The 20,008-nt window shown below is 38.1% G+C and overlaps 1 protein-coding gene across 1 annotated transcript in view; it reads left to right on the forward strand.

Annotated features, from left to right (window-relative positions):
• Positions 1-20,008, forward strand: part of OTOGL (otogelin like) — a 146,825-nt gene that overhangs the window by 9,589 nt on the left and 117,228 nt on the right. Inside the window, exons 6-8 of the mRNA XM_060656875.3 lie at positions 942-1,096; positions 4,946-5,067; positions 15,562-15,767. Of these exons, the coding sequence (XP_060512858.3) occupies positions 942-1,096; positions 4,946-5,067; positions 15,562-15,767 (483 nt within the window). The remainder of the gene's footprint in view (positions 1-941; positions 1,097-4,945; positions 5,068-15,561; positions 15,768-20,008) is intronic.

A 20,008-nucleotide genomic window follows, 5' to 3' on the forward strand; every position in this document is an offset into this window, starting at 1 on the left:
TATAAAAGAAAGTATAAGATTCTATGAAAATATGCAACAGAGGCAAGGCATACTGTCAGAGAAGTCTGAATAATGAATCACTCTGTGTTATTTTCCTGTACAGGCCAAAGTTGGTCAAGGCTAATAAATTTAGGTAAAATTACAAAGAAAAGGCACAATGATTGTGCCTTATCTCTATGTTCCCTATAGCATGTGTTAAAATGTTATACACCGAGTGCTCTGTAAAGGTCATTGACTTCCATATTATTCTAGAAGGAAGGGTCTAGAAAATCAAAATAGAATAGAGGATTATCCACAAGGGGACAAAGGGAGGTAGACATGAGAACAGTGAAGATGAAGTTATACAATTTAAGATGATAGTTGCTTAAAATTTGGCCAGTCTGAGGTCATGGATTCCTATGTTCCAGCATACTTTGGATGACTAATGCTCCCCATCCCTAGGTCTCAGACATATAAACATGATTTTTCTTTTGCCAGTGGTTATTTTTCTCTGTGGACAGTATTAAGATATATTTTTTTAAAAATTGCAGAGTCTGGAATACTCTAATGCTGTTCATGCAAATTTTTAGGGCACTCAATGGGGACATTAATTTCTTTTCTGAGGCATTATATTTGTTTTATCACTGTTACCTTCTTTTACTGTATCATTTTCCCCACTCTTCTCTTCTTCCAGAGTCTTCCTTTAAAAGCAAAAGTTAAGGAACTTTCTAACATAAATCCTTTCTTCAAAACAGCTTGGAGACCATGTTTTCCTTCAGGAGAGTTTAACAGTTTTGCGAGCAACTCATAATTTTATGTTAGTTATTTCTTTCTGTGATACTGACTGCCAAAGGGAAATATTTATTTTACTGAAAATTAGAACCACCTACCATAACTGAATCCTGCCAGAAACAGGGTGTAATTTATTTTATTCTACTAAATATGATCCTATTTCTTTTCAGTGCCAAATATGGGCAATGGCAGAGATGGGATTTGCAAAACCTGGGGACAGTACCACTTTGAAACCTTTGATGGCATTTACTATTATTTCCCAGGAAACTGTTCTTACATCTTTGCAAAGGACTGTGGTAATTTGGAGCCTCGGTACACTGTATGGGTAGGTGATCCTAGGACATAATTAACTTAAAGATTTTTTTTCTGGCAAGTCTGTATTTTTAAAGTACAGGACAAATGATGGAAAATATATAATAATCATAGCATGCATACTTAGGGCTCTGACTGGGGAAGGAGAAGGATTGGTTCTTACTGGAATGGACTAAATATGTAGCTAAATTGGGTATATTCTATTGAGATGGAGCCTTGGACTGGGAGAAGAAGGGTTTGGATCCAGGTGGGAGAGAATTGCAGGCAATGCAGAATGTCTGTATCACAGATATCAAATTATAACAACTCCAGTTAATGTCCTTATTCTTCAGATTTGATGTGAATGTTTTGAAGAAGGAGTGGGTTTGGGCACCAACCAAATTGCTCATACACATTTCCTTCCTGACACTTCCAGTGTGAGGTACACCTGGATTAATGTTTCTCAAAGGTGCCCTTTGGTATGAGCCCGAGATGGGCATTCAGGAAACAGAGCACATAAGCACAGGCTCGAGGCATGGAGGCAGGCAGCTAATTACTAGGTAGATTCATACTACAGGATTGAGCTCAGAGAGTTAGTGCTTAGTTGAAGAACTCTTGATTCAGAAAAATTCTATTTTTTATAACTTTGTTTATTTATTTTGAAAGAGAGAGAGAGAGAGTGAGAGAGAGAGAGAGAGAGATAGCACAAGTGGAGGAGGAGCAGAGAGAGAGGGAAAGAGAGAATCCCAAGCAGGCTCACATTCCGTGCTGAGCTTGATACGGGGCTTGATCTCACGACCGTGAGATCAAGACCTGAGCCAAAATCAAGAGTCAGATGCTCAAATGACTGAACCCCTTCCCCCAAGTGCTCTGATTTGGAAGAATTCTTAAGAGAAATTCAAGCGCAGGGGCGCCTGGGGGGCTCAGTCAGTTAAGCATCTGACTTTGGCTCAGGTCATAATCTCATGGTTTGTGAGTTCAAGCTCCAAGTCAGGTTCTGTGCTGACAGTTCAGAGCCTGGAGCCTGCTTTATATTCTGTGTCTCCCTCTGTCTTTGCCCCTCCCCTGCATGCGCACACTCTCTTTCTCTCAAAAATAAATAAAAATTAAAAAAAAAATACAAGCTGCAGAGGGATTTTAGTTGAACCAATAAAGTCAGGGACCTCTTTCCCTGCCTCACCATCTTCCTCTGAATTTCCAGCTATCTCAAAACACAGTCAGGAAACTGCTGTGCTATCCTGTTCAAAAGCTAAAACTCTTCATAGGCATTATTTGTTTCAATTCCTGCTTCCCTTTTCCCTTCTAACTTACATTAGAGTTGCCAAAATTCTCCTCCTCTCCTAGGTGATGCAAATATTAAAAAGTAGGCCCTGAAGCTTTTTAAGAACAACAAATCCTTGTGACCCAGAAAAGAAATGAAGTCTATTGAAAGTTAACTTACCGGGCTTAAAGATAAAAAATTCCCATGTCTCCTTAGATAGGGAAGTTAGTGGCATGCATCTTCGGTATTTACAGGGCTCCTATTTTCAGTCACTTATTGTCTGTTACTCCTCCACTCTTTCTCTGGGTTTATCACTTAAACACCTTCTGACTCCCTCATTGAAATGTGCTTGTCCAGGGTCTCACTCCTTTGAAGAATAAAGTGTCAACTAGATACTCTGTCCTTTGTTAATAACACACAGTGCTAAACTGTGCTCCCAGAGTTAATATTGTTTCTACTTGGCTCTGTCTTGGATGGTGGAAAATTTTCAAGTCAACAAATCCATTTGCTTTAAATGTCATCTTTCCCCTAATTATAGAAGTAGTTCACTTCTCTTGGAGAGAACTTGAAAATTTCAGAGAAGTCTAAAAAAATAGAAATATCAGTAAGAGTTACCATTGCTAATGGCTTCATATATTTTCTTCTACACTTTTTTCTGTGACTTTTAAACACATTTATAATCTTGAAATCATACTATGTACAATTTTCTGTCCTAGACTTTCACCTGATATTATGTGAAGAACTTTCTTCCACGTCAAGTATTCTTAAAACCCAATTTTTTTTAGCTGTATTTGTTTCAATTTGCGGAATACTCAAATTATTTACTTATGCCCTGTTTTAGAATTTTAGGTTTTCAAAATTTTTTTCAGTATTTTAATAGATAAATTGATAAACATCTTTATGCATATATCCTTTTTCATATTCCCAATCCTTTTCTTTTTCTTTTTAAATTTAATTTTACTTTTATAAAAATAATACATGTATACAGTCTAAAAAAGTCATCTAAGGCAGTGAAGCAAAACTGTAGCCCCTGTTTGCCTTCATTCCCAACCCTAGCTAAAATCTGGCTCCCCAAAGGCAATTTCTCTAGCTCTTTAAGCTGTTTCTTCAGGCTTTTATCTTACATGCCAAAATATGCTATTATTTCTTTATCTTTCAAGTTAGGCTTTACTCATTCATTTCTGACTATGGAAGATGGAATCATCTTTGTTACATCACCCTTCCTGCCCCTAACGCACACACACACGCACGCGCACACACACACTCACAGACACACACACTTTCCTTCCCTCCTCTTAATGGGGTTATATCACCATCTTAGGTTAAATGATATGTGGTTTTTACATTATTGTCATTTACATATTATACCTTTATGAATTCATATAAATATGGTTTAGGCTTGAGCCCAATAAGTTATTATTTAATTTCTATTCTTTGTACATTTGTATAGAGTTAACATTTACCCCATTTTTTGTTTGCTACATTTTCTATGTTCCAATCAATAATGTTTTTTTAAGTTGATTTATTTATTTTGAGAGATAGGATGTGAGCAGGAAAGGGGCAGAGAGAAAGAGAGAGAGGGAGAATCCCAAGCTGGCTCTGCACTGTCTTGGCAGAGTCCAACATGGGGCTCAAACTCATGAACTATTAGATCATGACCCAAGCTGAAACCAAGAGTAGAACGTTTAACTGACTGAGCCACCCAGGTGCCCCCTAATTTTTTTTTAATTTCAAATTCTCTATCTCCATAAATTTCTTCTCAATGTGGTCAGATTTTTATACTTTGCTTTTTGAATGTTTGAAATTAATATTGGAATGGGGTAAGAGATTCTAACATTCCTCTCCTTCCTTTTTTTTCTCTTTGCTTTTATTTTTTCTTGTTTTCTTTTCTTCCTTGTTTTTTTCTTTCCTTCTTTTTTCCTTCCTTCCTTCCTTCCTTCCTTCCTTCCTTCCTTCCTTCCTTCTATCCTCACTCCCTCTTTCCCTTCCTCTTTCTTTCTTTCTTTCTTTCTTTCTTTCTTTCTTCCTCTTTCTTTCTCTTTCTTTGTTCTTTCTTTCTTTCTTTCTTTCTTTCTTTCTTTCTTTCCTCATAAACTAATTTTCCCATCAAGGTTTGAGAAATAATATTTGTCTTCCCTAAAATATTATTTTATTTTTAGAGCAATTTTATTTTTAGAGAGGTTATAGTCACTTTTTTGCAATCTGTAAGTGTTGCATTGTGTAGAGCTCCATTTCATGATTCTTTAACATGACATGGACATGTAAAATACAAATGTGTGTTTTTGTGGTGCTCTACTGTCCTCTTCCTAGAACTAATTTTATTCCAGTACATACCATGTATCTTTAGAATATTGACACTCAACATGTAAAGATTCAGATCATTTAAAAAATATGCTGAATTAATGTGTACTTTATGGAGTTAATTTTGCCGTCCAATTTCTGTGGTAAATCTTTTTTTCTTTGGAAATCCTAAATGTAGTTGTAATTTTGTTCAGTGTCATAGGACTAATGGTGCTGTAGAACTGTAGACAGGCATTGTGGCTTTGGTGACTTGAATGAAGGCCTACATATCTGTTGCTGGTTCCTATGCTGTCTTTGCTTTTTTTTTTTTTCTCTTTTAAGGTTCATAATAGCCCTAAGTGCCATGGTTCAGTGTATTACTGTCATCGGTCAATCAGCTTGTTCTTTTCAGACCAAGAGGAAATTCGAATTTATGGGCATGAAATAAAAAAGAATGGAATCAGGTAAGATGTGATAAATGATATAATAAAAATAACACCATGAATTTATAGAATTTCCAAACATCTCATGCTTGAAAGTGAATTATGGAGAGTAGGAAGAAAGAATTTCTTTCTTTTTTATGTTTATTTATTTGTTTTTTAATTAATTAATTTTTAATTTACATCCAAGTTAGTTAGCAATAATGATTTCAGGAGTAGATTCCAGTGATTCATCCCCTATGTATAACACCCAGTGCTCATCCCAACAAGTGTCTTCCCTAATGCCACTTGGCCATTTGGCTCATCCCGCCCCCCCCCAAGCCCTTCCAGCAACCCTCAGTTTGTTCTATGTATTTAAGAGTCTCTTATGCTTTGCCCTCCCCCCGTTTTTATATTATTTTTGCTTCCCTTCCCTTATGTTCATTTGTTTTGTATCTTAAATTCCACATATGAGTGAAGTCATATATTTGTCTTTTTCTGACTGACTTACTTTGCTTAGCATACATAATACCCTCTAGTTCCATCCATATTGTTGCAAATGGCAAGATTTCATTCTTTTTGATTGCTGAGTAATACTCCATTGTGTGTGTGTATATATACATATATATACATATATATATACATATATATGTTTATACATATATGTGTGTGTGTGTGTGTGTGTGTGTGTGTGTGTATACCACATCTTCTTTATCCATTCATCTGTCAATGGGCATTTGGGCTCTTTCCATACTTTGGCTATTGTCGATTGTTGCTATAAACATTGGGGTACATGTGCCCCTTCAAAACATCACACCTGTATCCTTTAGATATATACCCATCAATTTCTGGGTCATACGGTAGTTCTATTTTTAACTTTTTGAGGAAACGCCATACTATTTTCCAGAGTGACTGCACCAGTTTGCATTCCTGCCAGCATTGCAAAAGAGATGAGAAGATTTCTTTCAAACAACAACCTTAAAGTTATAACATACAGATATTAAGACTTCAGCAAGCGCCGAGGCCAGTCATGTGACCAGGAATCCAACCAATTTAACCTCCTTAATGTTTGTGCAGGATACACTTATGTTTGATTAGATAGAAATGAGATTATCACATCCTTTTTCTAAGAAGGATTCAGGAGAAATCTTCATAGTTCAACTCTTATTTTTGTTCTCTTTCTTAAATCTTTTTCTTTCTTTCTTTTTTTCTTTCTTTCTTTCTTTCTTTCTTTCTTTCTTTCTTAGCAGTAACTTAAAATAAAACTAAACCTTTGGATGTCTTTTCCAAATTTGCATGAATGAGGTTTGGATATTAATTGAGAGTTTCCATTAGTGTTCTGACAATGATTCAGAGCCAATAAATTACTAGTCTTCTTGGGTAAATCAGAGAGACTCCCAGTTTTGCCTTCCTAGCTGACAAGAAGATCTGAGAGTTTTGGGTGAAGGAACGTTTATTAGTTTGAAGAAAGGCTTTATACTTAATGTAGGAATGCTGTGGAATAATCTACCTTCCAATCTAAATAATTGTAGAAATACTCAATTTAAAATATTCCTTGGCTGAGTTATGACAGAAAATGTAAATTGTGGGATGGAACAATTCTGTCTGTCATTTAGAATTCATTAGCAAGTGTTTGAACCCTAGGGATTCTTTCCAGCACAATGACCTTACCACCCTATGTACTTTGTTCTCAGTTTAGATTCCTCAAGAGGCAGCAGGTGATAGCATAAAGGGTTTTGGATGAAGCAGCAGGCAGCAGGCACTGACCTTGGCTTTGTCACAGTCAGGTGACCCCAAGCAGTCTCTCACCTCTCTCAGGCTTATTTTCTTGATCATTTGGGTTCTGTACTTCTCATTTTCTTAGAAAAGAAGGCTTAGCCATTTGAATGGGAATATAATGCAATTGCATATGTATTTCTTGGAGCTGAATTTAAATAATTATTTAGGATTCCTTATATGGGATTTGGGGTAACATAATAGACTCTTTAAAAAATTATTGTTTTGTAAAACAAAAACGCCATTCAAGGGGGCGTCTGGGTGGCTCAGTCGGTTGGGTGTCCGACTTCAGCTCAGGTCATGATCTCACTGTCCATGAGTTCGAGCCCCACGTCGGGCTCTGTGCTGACAGCTCAGAGCCTGGAGCCTGCTTCCGATTCTGTGTCTCCCTCTCTCTGGCCTTCCCCCACTCACACTCTGTCTCACTCTCTCTCTCAAAAATAAATAAACATTAAAAAAAAAAACGCCATTCAAGTAGATTTTCAGGAATACTAACTTTGTTAAATCTCGAGAAAATATTTCTTTGAGGATTTCCATTTGTATGAGAGATTGCATTTATATGATTTGTATGATGGGAAGAGGATGATTTTCTTATTATTTGACTAAGTTGCTTATAATAATGCTACATCTGGCCTAGGGCCTAATTCAAAGCAGGTGTTAGGGAAATATTTGTCAAAATCAAATCAAATCAACCCTGTAAGGCTCTGGACTTTGGTTCTTTCACCTGTGAAATGAAGGGTGTTGGTACATGTAAACCCATGAATAATTTTCAGCATTAATTTGTACATTCATTTTCGTTTGCATTGTGAATGTTTCCTGACTAGGTTGCACGGAGTTTTTCTTAATTTTATGGGAGATTATCTAATTTTTACTATTATTCTCCATCTCTAGTGGCATTCTTTTATGTTATAGACAGCTGGGTAATTACAGTTAGGAATCTTTTATTTTTAAAAATTGTATATTTCATCAAGTTTTATGTGAAAGAATCAAATGACAAATGATCAAACCAAAAAATACTCACAACCGAGCCACTCTATCTCCATACATTTAACATCCTATAGCTATGAAATACTTTTATAAAACATGATTCACTTTTTTCAAGTATGGCTTTTATAAGCTTGCAAACTTAAACAATATTATTCATACTGACTTTTACTGTGAATTTAATATGAATTTCTTGTGCTTATAATTTATATTTTTAAATGTTTACTTATTTTTGAGAGAAAGAGAGACAGAGCGTGAATGGGGGAGGGACAGAGGGAGAGAGGGAGACACAGAATCCAGAGCAGGCTCCAGGCTCTGACCTGTCAGCACAGAGATGGATGCAGGGCTCGAACTCACCAACTGTGACATTATGACCTGAGCCGAAGTCAAAGGCTTAACCAATTGAGCCACCCAGGTGCCCCTCATTCTTATAATTTTTAATAAGAATAGATTAGGGTTGTAGTTAACTAGAGTCTTATTTATTATCCAATGTAAAGTTTAGTTATTTTCCTATTCTTATAACTAATTCTCCATAAAAAACTATTTGCAAACAGCTCTGTACAAGCAGTTACAGATATTTTGAATGGTTTCTTTAGGGGCTGTCACTTTGTTAGCGAGTAGGTTTGGTTTTACGGTTTTTGTTCGATGGGACTTGCTCTTTCTGGGAAGGAACTCTCACCAGTTTGAAGCCTTTGAGAGAAATGTGTGGATATACCTACTAACCTCCTTCCTCACTCATCTTACAGGTTATAAGTCTCAACTAGCATGACTATTTTAGTAAAAATGACTTTTTCCTTCCCTTTTTTTTTGAGAGAGAGAGAGAGAGTGCAAGTAGGGAGAAGAGCAGGGTTGGGGGGGGGGGAGAGAGTGAGAGAGAGAGCAAGAGTAAGAGAGAGAGAGAGAGGGAATATCTTAAGCAGGCTCCATGTTCAGTGACGAGCCTGATGCAGGTCTCAGTCTCATGACCCTGGGATCATGACCTGAGCTGAAATCAGGAGTTGGATGCTCAATTGACTTGGCCACCCAGGCACCCCTCCTTCCATTTTCTTAATTATTAGCACTTGCTCTTTTCTGTAATATTTGTGGAAGGAGTCCAGTCACCTTTCAAAAGTATTTTAGGTGACTTACTGTGCTTTTATTTTTTTTTTTTTTGTTTTTTTTTTTTTTTATTTTTTAATATATGAAATTTACTGTCAAATTGGTTTCCATACAACACCCAGTGCTCATCCCAAAAGGTGCCCTCCTCAATACCCATCACCCACCCTGCCCTCCCTTCCACCCTGCCCTCCCTCCCACCCCCCATCAACCCTCAATTTGTTCTCAGTTTTTAACAGTCTTTTATGCTTTGGCTCTCTCCCACTCTAACCTCTTTTTTTTTTTTTTTTTCCTTCCCCTCCCCCATGGGTTTCTGTTATGTTTCTCAGGATCCACATAAGAGTGAAACCATATGGTATCTGTCTTTCTCTGTATGGCTTATTTCACTTAGCATCACACTCTCCAGTTCCATCCATGTTGCTACAAAAGGCCATATTTCATTTTTTCTCATTGCCACGTAGTATTCCATTGTGTATATAAACCACAATTTCTTTATCCATTCATCAGTTGATGGACATTTAGGCTCTTTCCATAATTTGGCTATTGTTGAGAGTGCCGCTATAAACATTGGGGTACAGGTGCCCCTATGCATCAGTACTCCTGTATCCCTTGGATAAATTCCTAGCAGTGCTATTGCTGGGTCATAGGGTAGGTCTATTTTTAATTTTCTGAGGAACCTCCACACTGCTTTCCAGAGTGGCTGCACCAATTTGCATTCCCACCAACAGTGCAAGAGGGTTCCTGTTTCTCCACATCCTCTCCAGCATCTATAGTCTCCTGATTTCTTCATTTTGGCCACTCTGACTGGCGTGAGGTGATATCTGAGTGTGGTTTTGATTTGTATTTCCCTGATAAGGAGCGACGTTGAACATCTTTTCATGTGCCTGTTGGCCATCCGGATGTCTTCTTTAGAGAAGTGTCTATTCATGTTTTCTGCCCATTTCTTCACTGGGTTATTTGTTTTTCGGGTGTGGAGTTTGATGAGCTCTTTATAGATTTTGGATACTAGCCCTTTGTCCAATGTGTCATTTGCAAATATCTTTTCCCATTCCGTTGGTTGCCTTTTAGTTTTGTTGGTTGTTTCCTTTGCTGTGCAGAAGCTTTTTATCTTCATAAGGTCCCAGTAATTCACTTTTGCTTTTAATTCCCTTGCCTTTGGGGATGTGCCGAGTAAGAGATTGCTACGGCTGAGGTCACAGAGGTCTTTTCCTGCTTTCTCCTCTAAGGTTTTGATGGTTTCCTGTCTCACATTCAGGTCCTTTATCCATTTTGAGTTTATTTTTGTGAATGGTGTGAGAAAGTGGTCTAGTTTCAACCTTCTGCATGTTGCTGTCCAGTTCTCCCAGCACCATTTGTTAAAGAGACTGTCTTTTTTCCATTGGATGTTCTTTCCTGCTTTGTCAAAGATGAGTTGGCCATACGTTTGTGGGTCTAGTTCTGGGGTTTCTATTCTATTCCATTGGTCTATGTGTCTGTTTTTATGCCAATACCATGCTGACTTGATGATGACAGCTTTGTAGTAGAGGCTAAAGTCTGGGATTGTGATGCCTCCTGCTTTGGTCTTCTTCTTCAAAATTACTTTGGCTATTCGGGGCCTTTTGTGGTTCCATATGAATTTTAGGATTGCTTGTTCTAGTTTCGAGAAGAATGCTGGTGCAATTTTGATTGGGATTGCATTGAATGTGTAGATAGCTTTGGGTAGTATTGACATTTTGACAATATTTATTCTTCCAATCCATGAGCAGGGAATGTCTTTCCATTTCTTTATATCTTCTTCAATTACCTGCATAAGCTTTCTATAGTTTTCAGCATACAGATCTTTTACATCTTTGGTTAGATTTATTCCTAGGTATTTTATGCTTCTTGGTGCAATTGTGAATGGGATCAGTTTCTTCATTTGTCTTTCTGTTGCTTCATTGTTAGTGTATAAGAATGCAACTGATTTCTGCACATTGATTTTGTATCCTGCAACTTTGCTGAATTCATGTATCAGTTCTAGCAGACTTTTGGTGGAGTCTATCGGATTTTCCATGTATAATATCATGTCATCTGCAAAAAGCGAAAGCTTGACTTCATCTTTGCCAATTTTGATGCCTTTGATTTCCTTTTGTTGTCTGATTGCTGATGCTAGAACTTCCAGCACTATATTAAACAACAGCGGTGAGAGTGGGCATCCCTGTCGTGTTCCTGATCTCAGGGAAAAAGCTCTCAGTTTTTCCCCGTTGAGGATGATGTTAGCTGTGGGCTTTTCATAAATGGCCTTTATGATCTTTAAGTATGTTCCTTCTATCCTGACTTTCTCAAGGGTTTTTATTAAGAAAGGGTGGTGGATTTTGTCAAAGGCCTTTTCTGCATCGATTGACAGGATCATATGGTTCTTCTCTTTTTTTTTGTTAATGTGATGTATCACGTTGATCGATTTGCGAATGTTGAACCAGCCCTGCATCCCAGGAATGAATCCCACTTGATCATGGTGAATAATTCTTTTTATATGCTGTTGAATTCGATTTGCTAGTATCTTATTAAGAATTTTTGCATCCATATTCATCAGGGATATTGGCCTGTAGTTCTCTTTTTTTACTGGGTCTCTGTCTGGTTTAGGAATCAAAGTAATACTGGCTTCATAGAATGAGTCTGGAAGTTTTCCTTCCCTTTCTATTTCTTGGAATAGCTTGAGAAGGATAGGTATTACCTCTGCTTTAAATGTCTGGTAGAACTCCCCTGGGAAGCCATCTGGTCCTGGACTCTTATTTGTTGGGAGATTTTTGATAACCGATTCAATTTCTTCGCTGGTTATGGGTCTGTTCAAGCTTTCTATTTCCTCCTGATTGAGTTTTGGAAGAGTGTGGGTGTTTAGGAATTTGTCCATTTCTTCCAGGTTGTCCAATTTGCTGGCATATAATTTTTCATAGTATTCCCTGATAATTGTTTGTATCTCTGAGGGATTGGTTGTAATCATTCCATTTTCATTCATGATTTTATCTATTTGGGTCATCTCCCTTTTCTTTTTGAGAAGCCTGGCTAGAGGTTTGTCAATTTTGTTTATTTTTTCAAAAAACCAACTCTTGGTTTCGTTGATCTGCTCTACCGTTTTTTTAGATTCTATATTGTTTATTTCTGCTCTGATCTTTATTATTTCTCTTCTTCTGCTGGGTTTAGGCTGCCTTTGCTGTTCTGCTTCTATTTCCTTTAGGTGTGCTGTTAGATTTTGTATTTGGGATTTTTCCTGTTTCTTGAGATAGGCCTGGATTGCAATATATTTTCCTCTCAGGACTGCCTTCGCTGCGTCCCAAAGCGTTTGGATTGTTGTATTTTCATTTTCGTTTGTTTCCGTATATTTTTTTAATTTCTTCTCTAATTGCCTGGTTGACCCACTCATTCGTTAGTAGGGTGTTCTTTAACCTCCATGCTTTTGGAGGTTTTCCAGACTTTTTCCTGTGGTTGATTTCAAGCTTCATAGCATTGTGGTCTGAAAGTATGCATGGTATAATTTCAATTCTTGTAAACTTATGAAGGGCTGTTTTGTGACCCAGTATATGATCTATCTTGGAGAATGTTCCATGTGCACTCGAGAAGAAAGTATATTCTGTTGCTTTGGGATGCAGAGTTCTAAATATATCTGTCAAGTCCATCTGATCCAATGTATCATTCAGGGCCCTTGTTTCTTTATTGACTGTGTGTCTAGATGATCTATCCATTTCTGTAAGTGGGGTGTTAAAGTCCCCTGCAATGACCACATTCTTATCAATAAGGTTGCTTATGTTTATGAGTAATTGTTTTATATATCTGGGGGCTCGGGTATTTGGCGCATAGACATTTATAATAGTTAGCTCTTCCTGGTGGATAGACCCTGTGATTATTATATAATGCCCTTCTTCATCTCTTGTTACAGCCTTTAATTTAAAGTCTAGTTTGTCTGATATAAGTATGGCTACTCCAGCTTTCTTTTGGTTTCCAGGAGCATGATAAATAGTTCTCCATCCCCTCACTCTCAATCTAAAGGTGTCCTCAGATCTAAAATGAGTCTCTTGTAGACAGCAAATAGATGGGTCTTGTTTTTTTATCCATTCTGATACCCTATGTCTTTTAGTTGGCGCATTTAATCCATTTACATTCAGTGTTATTATAGAAAGATATGGGTTTAGAGTCATTGTGATGTCTGTATGTTTTATGCTTGTAGTGATGTCTCTGGTACTTTGTCTCACAGGATCCCCCTTAGGATCTCTTGTAGGGCTGGTTTCGTGGTGACAAATTCCTTCAGTTTTTGTTTGTTTGGGAAGACCTTTATCTCTCCTTCTATTCTAAACGACAGACTTGCTGGATAAAGGATTCTCGGCTGCATATTTTTTTCTGTTTAGCACACTGAAGATATCGTGCCAAGCCTTTCTGGCCTGCCAAGTTTCAAAGGAGAGATCAGTCACGAGTCTTATAGGTCTCCCTTTATATGTGAGGGCACGTTTATCCCTTGCTGCTTTCAGAATTTTCTCTTTATCCTTGTATTTTGCCAGTTTCACTATGATATGTCGTGCAGAAGATCGATTCAAGTTACGTCTGAAGGGAGTTCTCTGTGCCTCTTGGATTTCAATGCCTTTTTCCTTCCCCAGTTCAGGGAAGTTCTCAGCTATAATTTGTTCAAGTACCCCTTCAGCACCTTTCCCTCTCTCTTCCTCCTCTGGGATACCAATTATGCGTATATTATTTCTTTTTAGTGTATCACTTAGTTCTCTAATTTTCCCCTCATACTCCTGGATTTTTTTATCTCTCTTTCTTTCAGCTTCCTCTTTCTCCATAACTTTATCTTCTAGTTCACCTATTCTCTCCTCTGCCTCTTCAAGCCGAGCCATCGTGGATTCCATTTTGTTTTGCATTTCGTTTAAAGCGTTTTTCAACTCCTCGTGACTGTTCCTTAGTCCCTCGATCTTTGTGGCAAGAGATTCTCTGCTGTCCTGTATACTGTTTTCAAGCCCAGCGATTAATTTTATGACTATTATTCTAAATTCACTTTCTGCTATATTATTTAAATCCTTTTTGATCAGTTCATTAGGTGTTGTTATTTCCTGGAGATTCTTCTGAGGGGAATTCTTCCGTTTGGTCATTTTGGAGAGTCCCTTGCGTGGTGAGGACCTGCAGTGCACTTCCCCTGTGCTGTGGTGTATAACTGGAGTTAGTGGGCGGGCCGCAGTCCGACCAGATGTCTGCCCCCAGCCCACTGCTGGGGCCACAGTCAGACTGGTGTGTGCCTTCTCTTCCCCTCTCCTAGGGGCGGGATTCACTGTGGGGTGGCGTGTCCCGTCTGGGCTACTTGCACACTGCCAGGCTTGTGTTGCTGGGGATCTGGCGTATTAGCTGGGGTGGGTAGGCAAGGTGCACGGGGGCTGGAGGGGCAGGCTTAGCTCGCTTCTCCTTAGGTGATCCACTTCAGGAGGAGCCCTGTGGCAGCGGGAGGGAGTCAGATCCGCTGCCGGAGGTTTGGCTCCGCAGAAGCACAGAGTTGGGTGTTTGCGCTGTGCGAGCAAGTTCCCTGGCAGGAACTGGTTCCCTTTGGGATTTTGGCTGGGGGATGGGCGGGGGAGATGGCGCTGGCGAGCGCCTTTGTTCCCCGCCAAGCTGAGCTCTGCCGTCCGGGGGCTCAGCAGCTCTCCCTCCCTTTGTCCTCCAGCCTCCCCGCTTTCCGAGCAGAGCTGTTAACTTATGACCTCCCAGACGCTAAGTCGCGCTTGCTGTCGGAACACAGTCTGTCCGGCCCCTCCGCTTTTGCCAGCCAGACTTGCGAGCCGCCCCTCCGCCCCGGCTCCCTCCCGCCAGTCCGTGGAGCGCGCACCGCCTCGCCGCCCTTCCTACCCTCTTTCGTGGGCCTCTAGTCTGCGCTTGACTCCGGAGACTCCCTTCTGCTAATCCTCTGGCGGTTTTCTGGGTTCTTTAGGCAGGTGTAGGTGGAATCTAAGTGATCGGCAGGACGCGTTGTGAGCCCCGCGTCCTCCTACGCCGCCATCTTCCGGAACCTCCTTACTGTGCTTTTAAAGCATCCGTTGCTCAGTTTTCTTCAGTTCTGTCATTTTCCCCACATCCTTTCTATGTGTACATGGTTGTGAAAAGTGAAAAGACTAGACATTGGATTAGGAGTTTAAATATTCAATGTGACCCTTGTTTAAAGAGGTCTAATTATATCCGATTTAAAATTATGAATATAACCCTTATGCAATACCATATGACAAAGTATTTTATATTCCCAATAATGAACTTTACAGTATTAAATATGTAAATTATAATTGATCATGCCCATAAATTTTTCTTTTGGAAAACAGCGACTTACACCAAGGTCCTGGTTTGGAGATAGAAGCTCTTAGTTCCTTACAGCCAAGTTTAAAAGAAAATTAAACAAAATCAGAGCTCCGTGTGTTTCCATATTTTCACCATTGTTTGTCCTTACTTCAAAATTGTTGGGCAGCATTTTTAGATTATCTTGAACTCTCTAGTAAAAAATAAATATATTTAAGCTCTCATTGGTTTAAATAAAGTATTTTACAGATTTATAAAATCACTGATATTTAGCAAAAATGTATTTTCGGTTGGTTGAAAGAAGCATTCAGTTATATGTGTAAAATCTTTATCAGTGTGGAAATAGGTCATCTATAATGGATTCCTCATCATAATGCTTAACTTGCCTTTGTTCTATTTTTCAAGTTTAACATTGCCTGAGACTATTGGGCAGGTTTTCATTGAGAAACTAGCTGACTATATTCTGGTGAAAACCTCCTTTGGTTTTTCATTGGCTTGGGACGGAATATCTGGAATTTACCTCAAACTGTCTCAGGAGCATAAAGGGAAATCATGTGGCTTATGTGGAAACTACAATGACATTCAATCTGATGATTTCATCATTCAGCAAGGTAAGTGGAGTGGAAGAAATGTGGGGTACTTCTGAGGTCTTCTTCCTTCACTGAGCCAGCTATTTGTATACAGAAGGGTGCAACTTGTCCTCGGTTAGGTAAAACTGGTAGCTATCGCTTGTCTGCTCTAGTGATTTTAAGTGAAGCTTGAATAGGAAAATATATATGTGTCATTCTTGAAATCCATAAGGTAGTTTACATTTTTTTCATTTCCTAATAATTTTTAAAAATTTATTTATTTAAATTCAAGTTACTTAACATACAGTGTAGTATTGGTTTCAGAAGCAGAACCCGGTGATTCATCACTCACATATAACACCCAGTGCTCATCTCAACAAGTGCCCTCTTTAATGCCCATCACCCACTTAGCCCATCCCCCAGCCCACCTCCCCTCCAGCAACCCTCAGTTTGTTCTCTGTATTTAAGAGTCTCTTATGGTTTGCTTCCCTCTGTGTTTTTATCTTATTTTTCCTTCCTATCCCCTGTGTTCATCTGTTGTGTTTCTCAAATTCCGCATACGAGTGAAATCATATGATATTTGTCTTTCTTCTTAATCCATTCATCAGTCAGTGTACATTTGGGCTCTTTCCATAATTTGGCTATTGTTGATAGCTGTGCTATAAACATTGGGGTGAACATGCTCCTTTGAATCAGCATTTTTGTATCCTTTGGGTAAGTACAATTGCTGCATTGTAGGGTAGTTTTATTTTTAATTTTTTGAGGAACCTCTATGCTGTTCTCTAGGTGGGCCTCACCAGTTGGCATTCCCACCAACAGTGAAGGGGGTTCCCCTTCCCCCATATCCTCACCAACATCTGTTGTTTACTGTGTTGCTAATTTTAGCTATTCTGACTGGTGTGAAGTGGTGTCTTATTGTGGTTTTGATTTGTATTTCCCTGATAATGAGTGATATTGAACATCTTTTCTTGTGTCTGTTAGCCATCTGTATGTCTTTTTTGGGAAAGTCTGTTTATGTCTTTTGCCTATTTCTTCACTAGATTATTTGATTTTCGAGTGTTGAGTTTGATAAATTCTTTATAGATTTTGGATACTAACCCTTTATCTGATGTGTCATTCGCAAATATTTTCTCCCAACCCATCAGTTGCCTTTTAGTTTTGTTGATTGTTTCCTTCTCTGTGCAGAAGCTTTTTATCTTGATGAGGTTGCAATAGTTCATTTGCTTTTGTTTCCCTTGCCTCTGGAGACATGTCTAGTAAGAAATTGCTGTGGCTGAGGTCAAACAGGTTGTTGCCTGTTTTCTTCTCTGGGATTTTGATGGTTTCCTGTCTTACATTTAGGTCTTTCATCCATTTTGAGTTGATTTTTGTGTATGGTGTGAGGAAGTGGTCCAGTTTCATTCTTCTGCATGTGGCTGTCCAGTTTTCCCAGCACCATTTGCTGAAGAGAATTTTTTCCATTGGCTATTCTTTCCTGCTTTGTTGATGATTAGTTGGCCAGACTTTTATGGGTCCATTTCTGGGTTCTCTATTCTGTTCCATTTATCCATGTGTCTGTTTTTGTGTCAGTATCATACTGTCTTGGTGATTATAGCTTGAAGTCTGGAATTGTAATGCCTCCATAAATTAATTTGCTAAATTAAGATAGAAGTCTAACTCATGTAACAAATATTAATTGGGTATTTACTTTGTGTCAAGCACTGTTACAGGAGCTTGGGATACATCAGTGAAGAAAACAAAGACTCCTCCCTTCTCTGTGTTTATATTTTAGTAATGCAAACCCATTTGAGACAAACTTACTTACTTTTAGACAAAAGATATTTTGCATCAAGTCTTCATAGAAATTAATTCATTGACTACCAAATAATAATTAAAAAAATAATAATGTAAACAGAGTTTATAAAAGTTGAATAAAAACTTGGAAAAAATTTTTTATCATGTATGATGATGTACATATCTTTATTTATTCTAAGTCATGAAACTAATTTCAGTGAGTCATTAAAAATGGGGGCTGTTTTGTCAGCAATAACAATAATATTCCTTGATACTATTTACAATAACAGTTAATAGGAGCATGTAGCTATATTATTTCCAACCCTTACACCATCCTATAAGACTGTTGGTATTTTCTTAACTTTACAATGAGGGCACAAGGTGATGTGCCCAATGTAACACAGCTGGTAAATGATATTGTCAGTGTTGGTTTACAGATCTGACTGGCTTCCAACCACATGCTTAGATAAATGTTTGAGAAATTGACTTTTAATCTGTAAAAGTGCTATGTATATCATACTTTTTTTGTTTTATAATAAAATTCATAAAGAAGTTTCACCCATATGTTGTGTTTTAAGAGACAGTGAAAGTCCTGCTTAGAGTGTGAGTTCTGGAGTCAGATTGTGGGATTCAAGTTCTGCTTTGTCACATATTAAATCATCTCAGTTTAATGGTACAATGATAGCATTAGAGTTACAAGGATTAAATGAGATAATCCATGCAAAATATTTAATGCAGTGGCTGCCACATAGTTAACGCCGAATACATTTTAGTGAATTTACAATCATCTCCAAGTGTTCTCAGTAAGCCTAGAATGGAGCTAATAGGAAAGTGTTTGATTAACATTGCTTTAAGAGGCCCTTGCTAAAATGCAGACATTTTACCCGAGATGGATAATGCATCACTGGGGCTAGTTTACTAATTTACTAGGGTTCCATGGTGTCAGTTTCCTCATGTGTAAAGATAATAATAATGACCCCAAGAACTTCTTAGCCTGTGAGGATCAAATGAGAAAATGTAAGTGTAAGTGTTCAAAAGTCTGCGAGCACCATATACACATGTGCAGTGTTGAGATCATCTTGACATGCGATTCTGCATCCTGTTGGATACATAGAATGAGAGGATTCACAGACTTGGCATCTTGAGACTATATTAGGAAGTAGGGTTTTGGACTCAGGCCACACCAGTCGGATGGCCATTATTGATTTCTTTGTCTTCTGTATCAAAGCTTCATGAAGAAAATAATATTCAATTCAGTTCTCAGTGTTAGAAAAGACAGCTATGGGCAACTTCTCCTGGGACATCTGAGGAACTGGTATAGAGGTGAGGATAGAAAAATAGCATCTGCTCTTGCTAGAGGCAGAGAGACTCCAGTTAGGACCTTACTTAAGGGTCAGACAGACTTTGATAACCTGGAACATAAAGTGGTTGCTCTCAGTGAGATACCCGGGGCAGCCTGAACCAAAGTGTTCACAGCGGATTATAGCGGGGAGAAGACTGACAGAAGGCAATTGAGCTGAATTATGGCTGAATTGACAGAAGGCAAGAAGGACCCTGGAAAGTATGTAGGAAGAGCCTAAAGAGAGATTTCAGCTTTTTTGTACAAAGTTTTATTTGGTGCCCAGTGTAAAGTGGAGTATTAAAAAAACTAACACCAGTAATTGATAAGGATGTGACTAACACCTGCCCTCTGATTTTCTCCCATTCTGTAATAATGCAAGAAAATGTCTGCAGATAAGCTGTATTACGTTTAGCTTTAACATGCCTAGTATTTTTTTTTGAAACTCAGCCTGTCCTTTGCTGATTAGATAAATCTTTAGAGGCACTGTGGTGGTTTGATTGAATGCCATCGAATGCGTAGTTTCTTAACAGTGATTAAAATTGTATTTTCCCCTGCAGTCCTACTCATTCTTCAGGGATGACTTCACAAAGAAATGAGGCTTTTCAGAATTTCTGTGGATATAGAAATATTTTAATTGATTGTCTAGTTGAGATTCTGTTTCCATAATTCATGTTTATAGGCAGCTACACATCAAAATAGAAGCCTTGGTTTACTCTTGTTTTTCCCAACATAGTAATTAATAATCCTCATTTTCTCTCTTAGAAAGTGTTCCAATACAGACAAGAGATTCTTTGTAGCATATTTTTCATGAAACATTTTAAATTTAGTTTTGCAGGCCTCCAGCAAACCAATTGATATGGATTTAAGGTCTCATAATAACCAACTTTCGTGACTCTTCTATTAATGTAATGTCATAAAAATAGCTAAATATGTGGTTATAAGCTGTATTAAAGTGAACTCTAAGGGACTGTCCAGGTTATCTAGTTACATTGAAATTTGTGCATAGATATTAAAATAAGTGGGCCTTTAGCTAGTATTTTTGGACCTTCAGATTTTTCAAAAATGATGATGCTTTGAAATCAAATGTGACTATAAATTTACTTAAAAATAACATCAGTTTTTCCTGCTTAAAAAACAAAAAGTATATTAGATCAGGCCCAGGCTTGGT

Source organism: Panthera onca, chromosome B4, assembly GCF_046562875.1.
Source record: "Panthera onca isolate mPanOnc1 chromosome B4, mPanOnc1 haplotype 2, whole genome shotgun sequence".
In the NCBI taxonomy this organism is placed as follows: Eukaryota; Metazoa; Chordata; class Mammalia; order Carnivora; family Felidae; genus Panthera; species Panthera onca.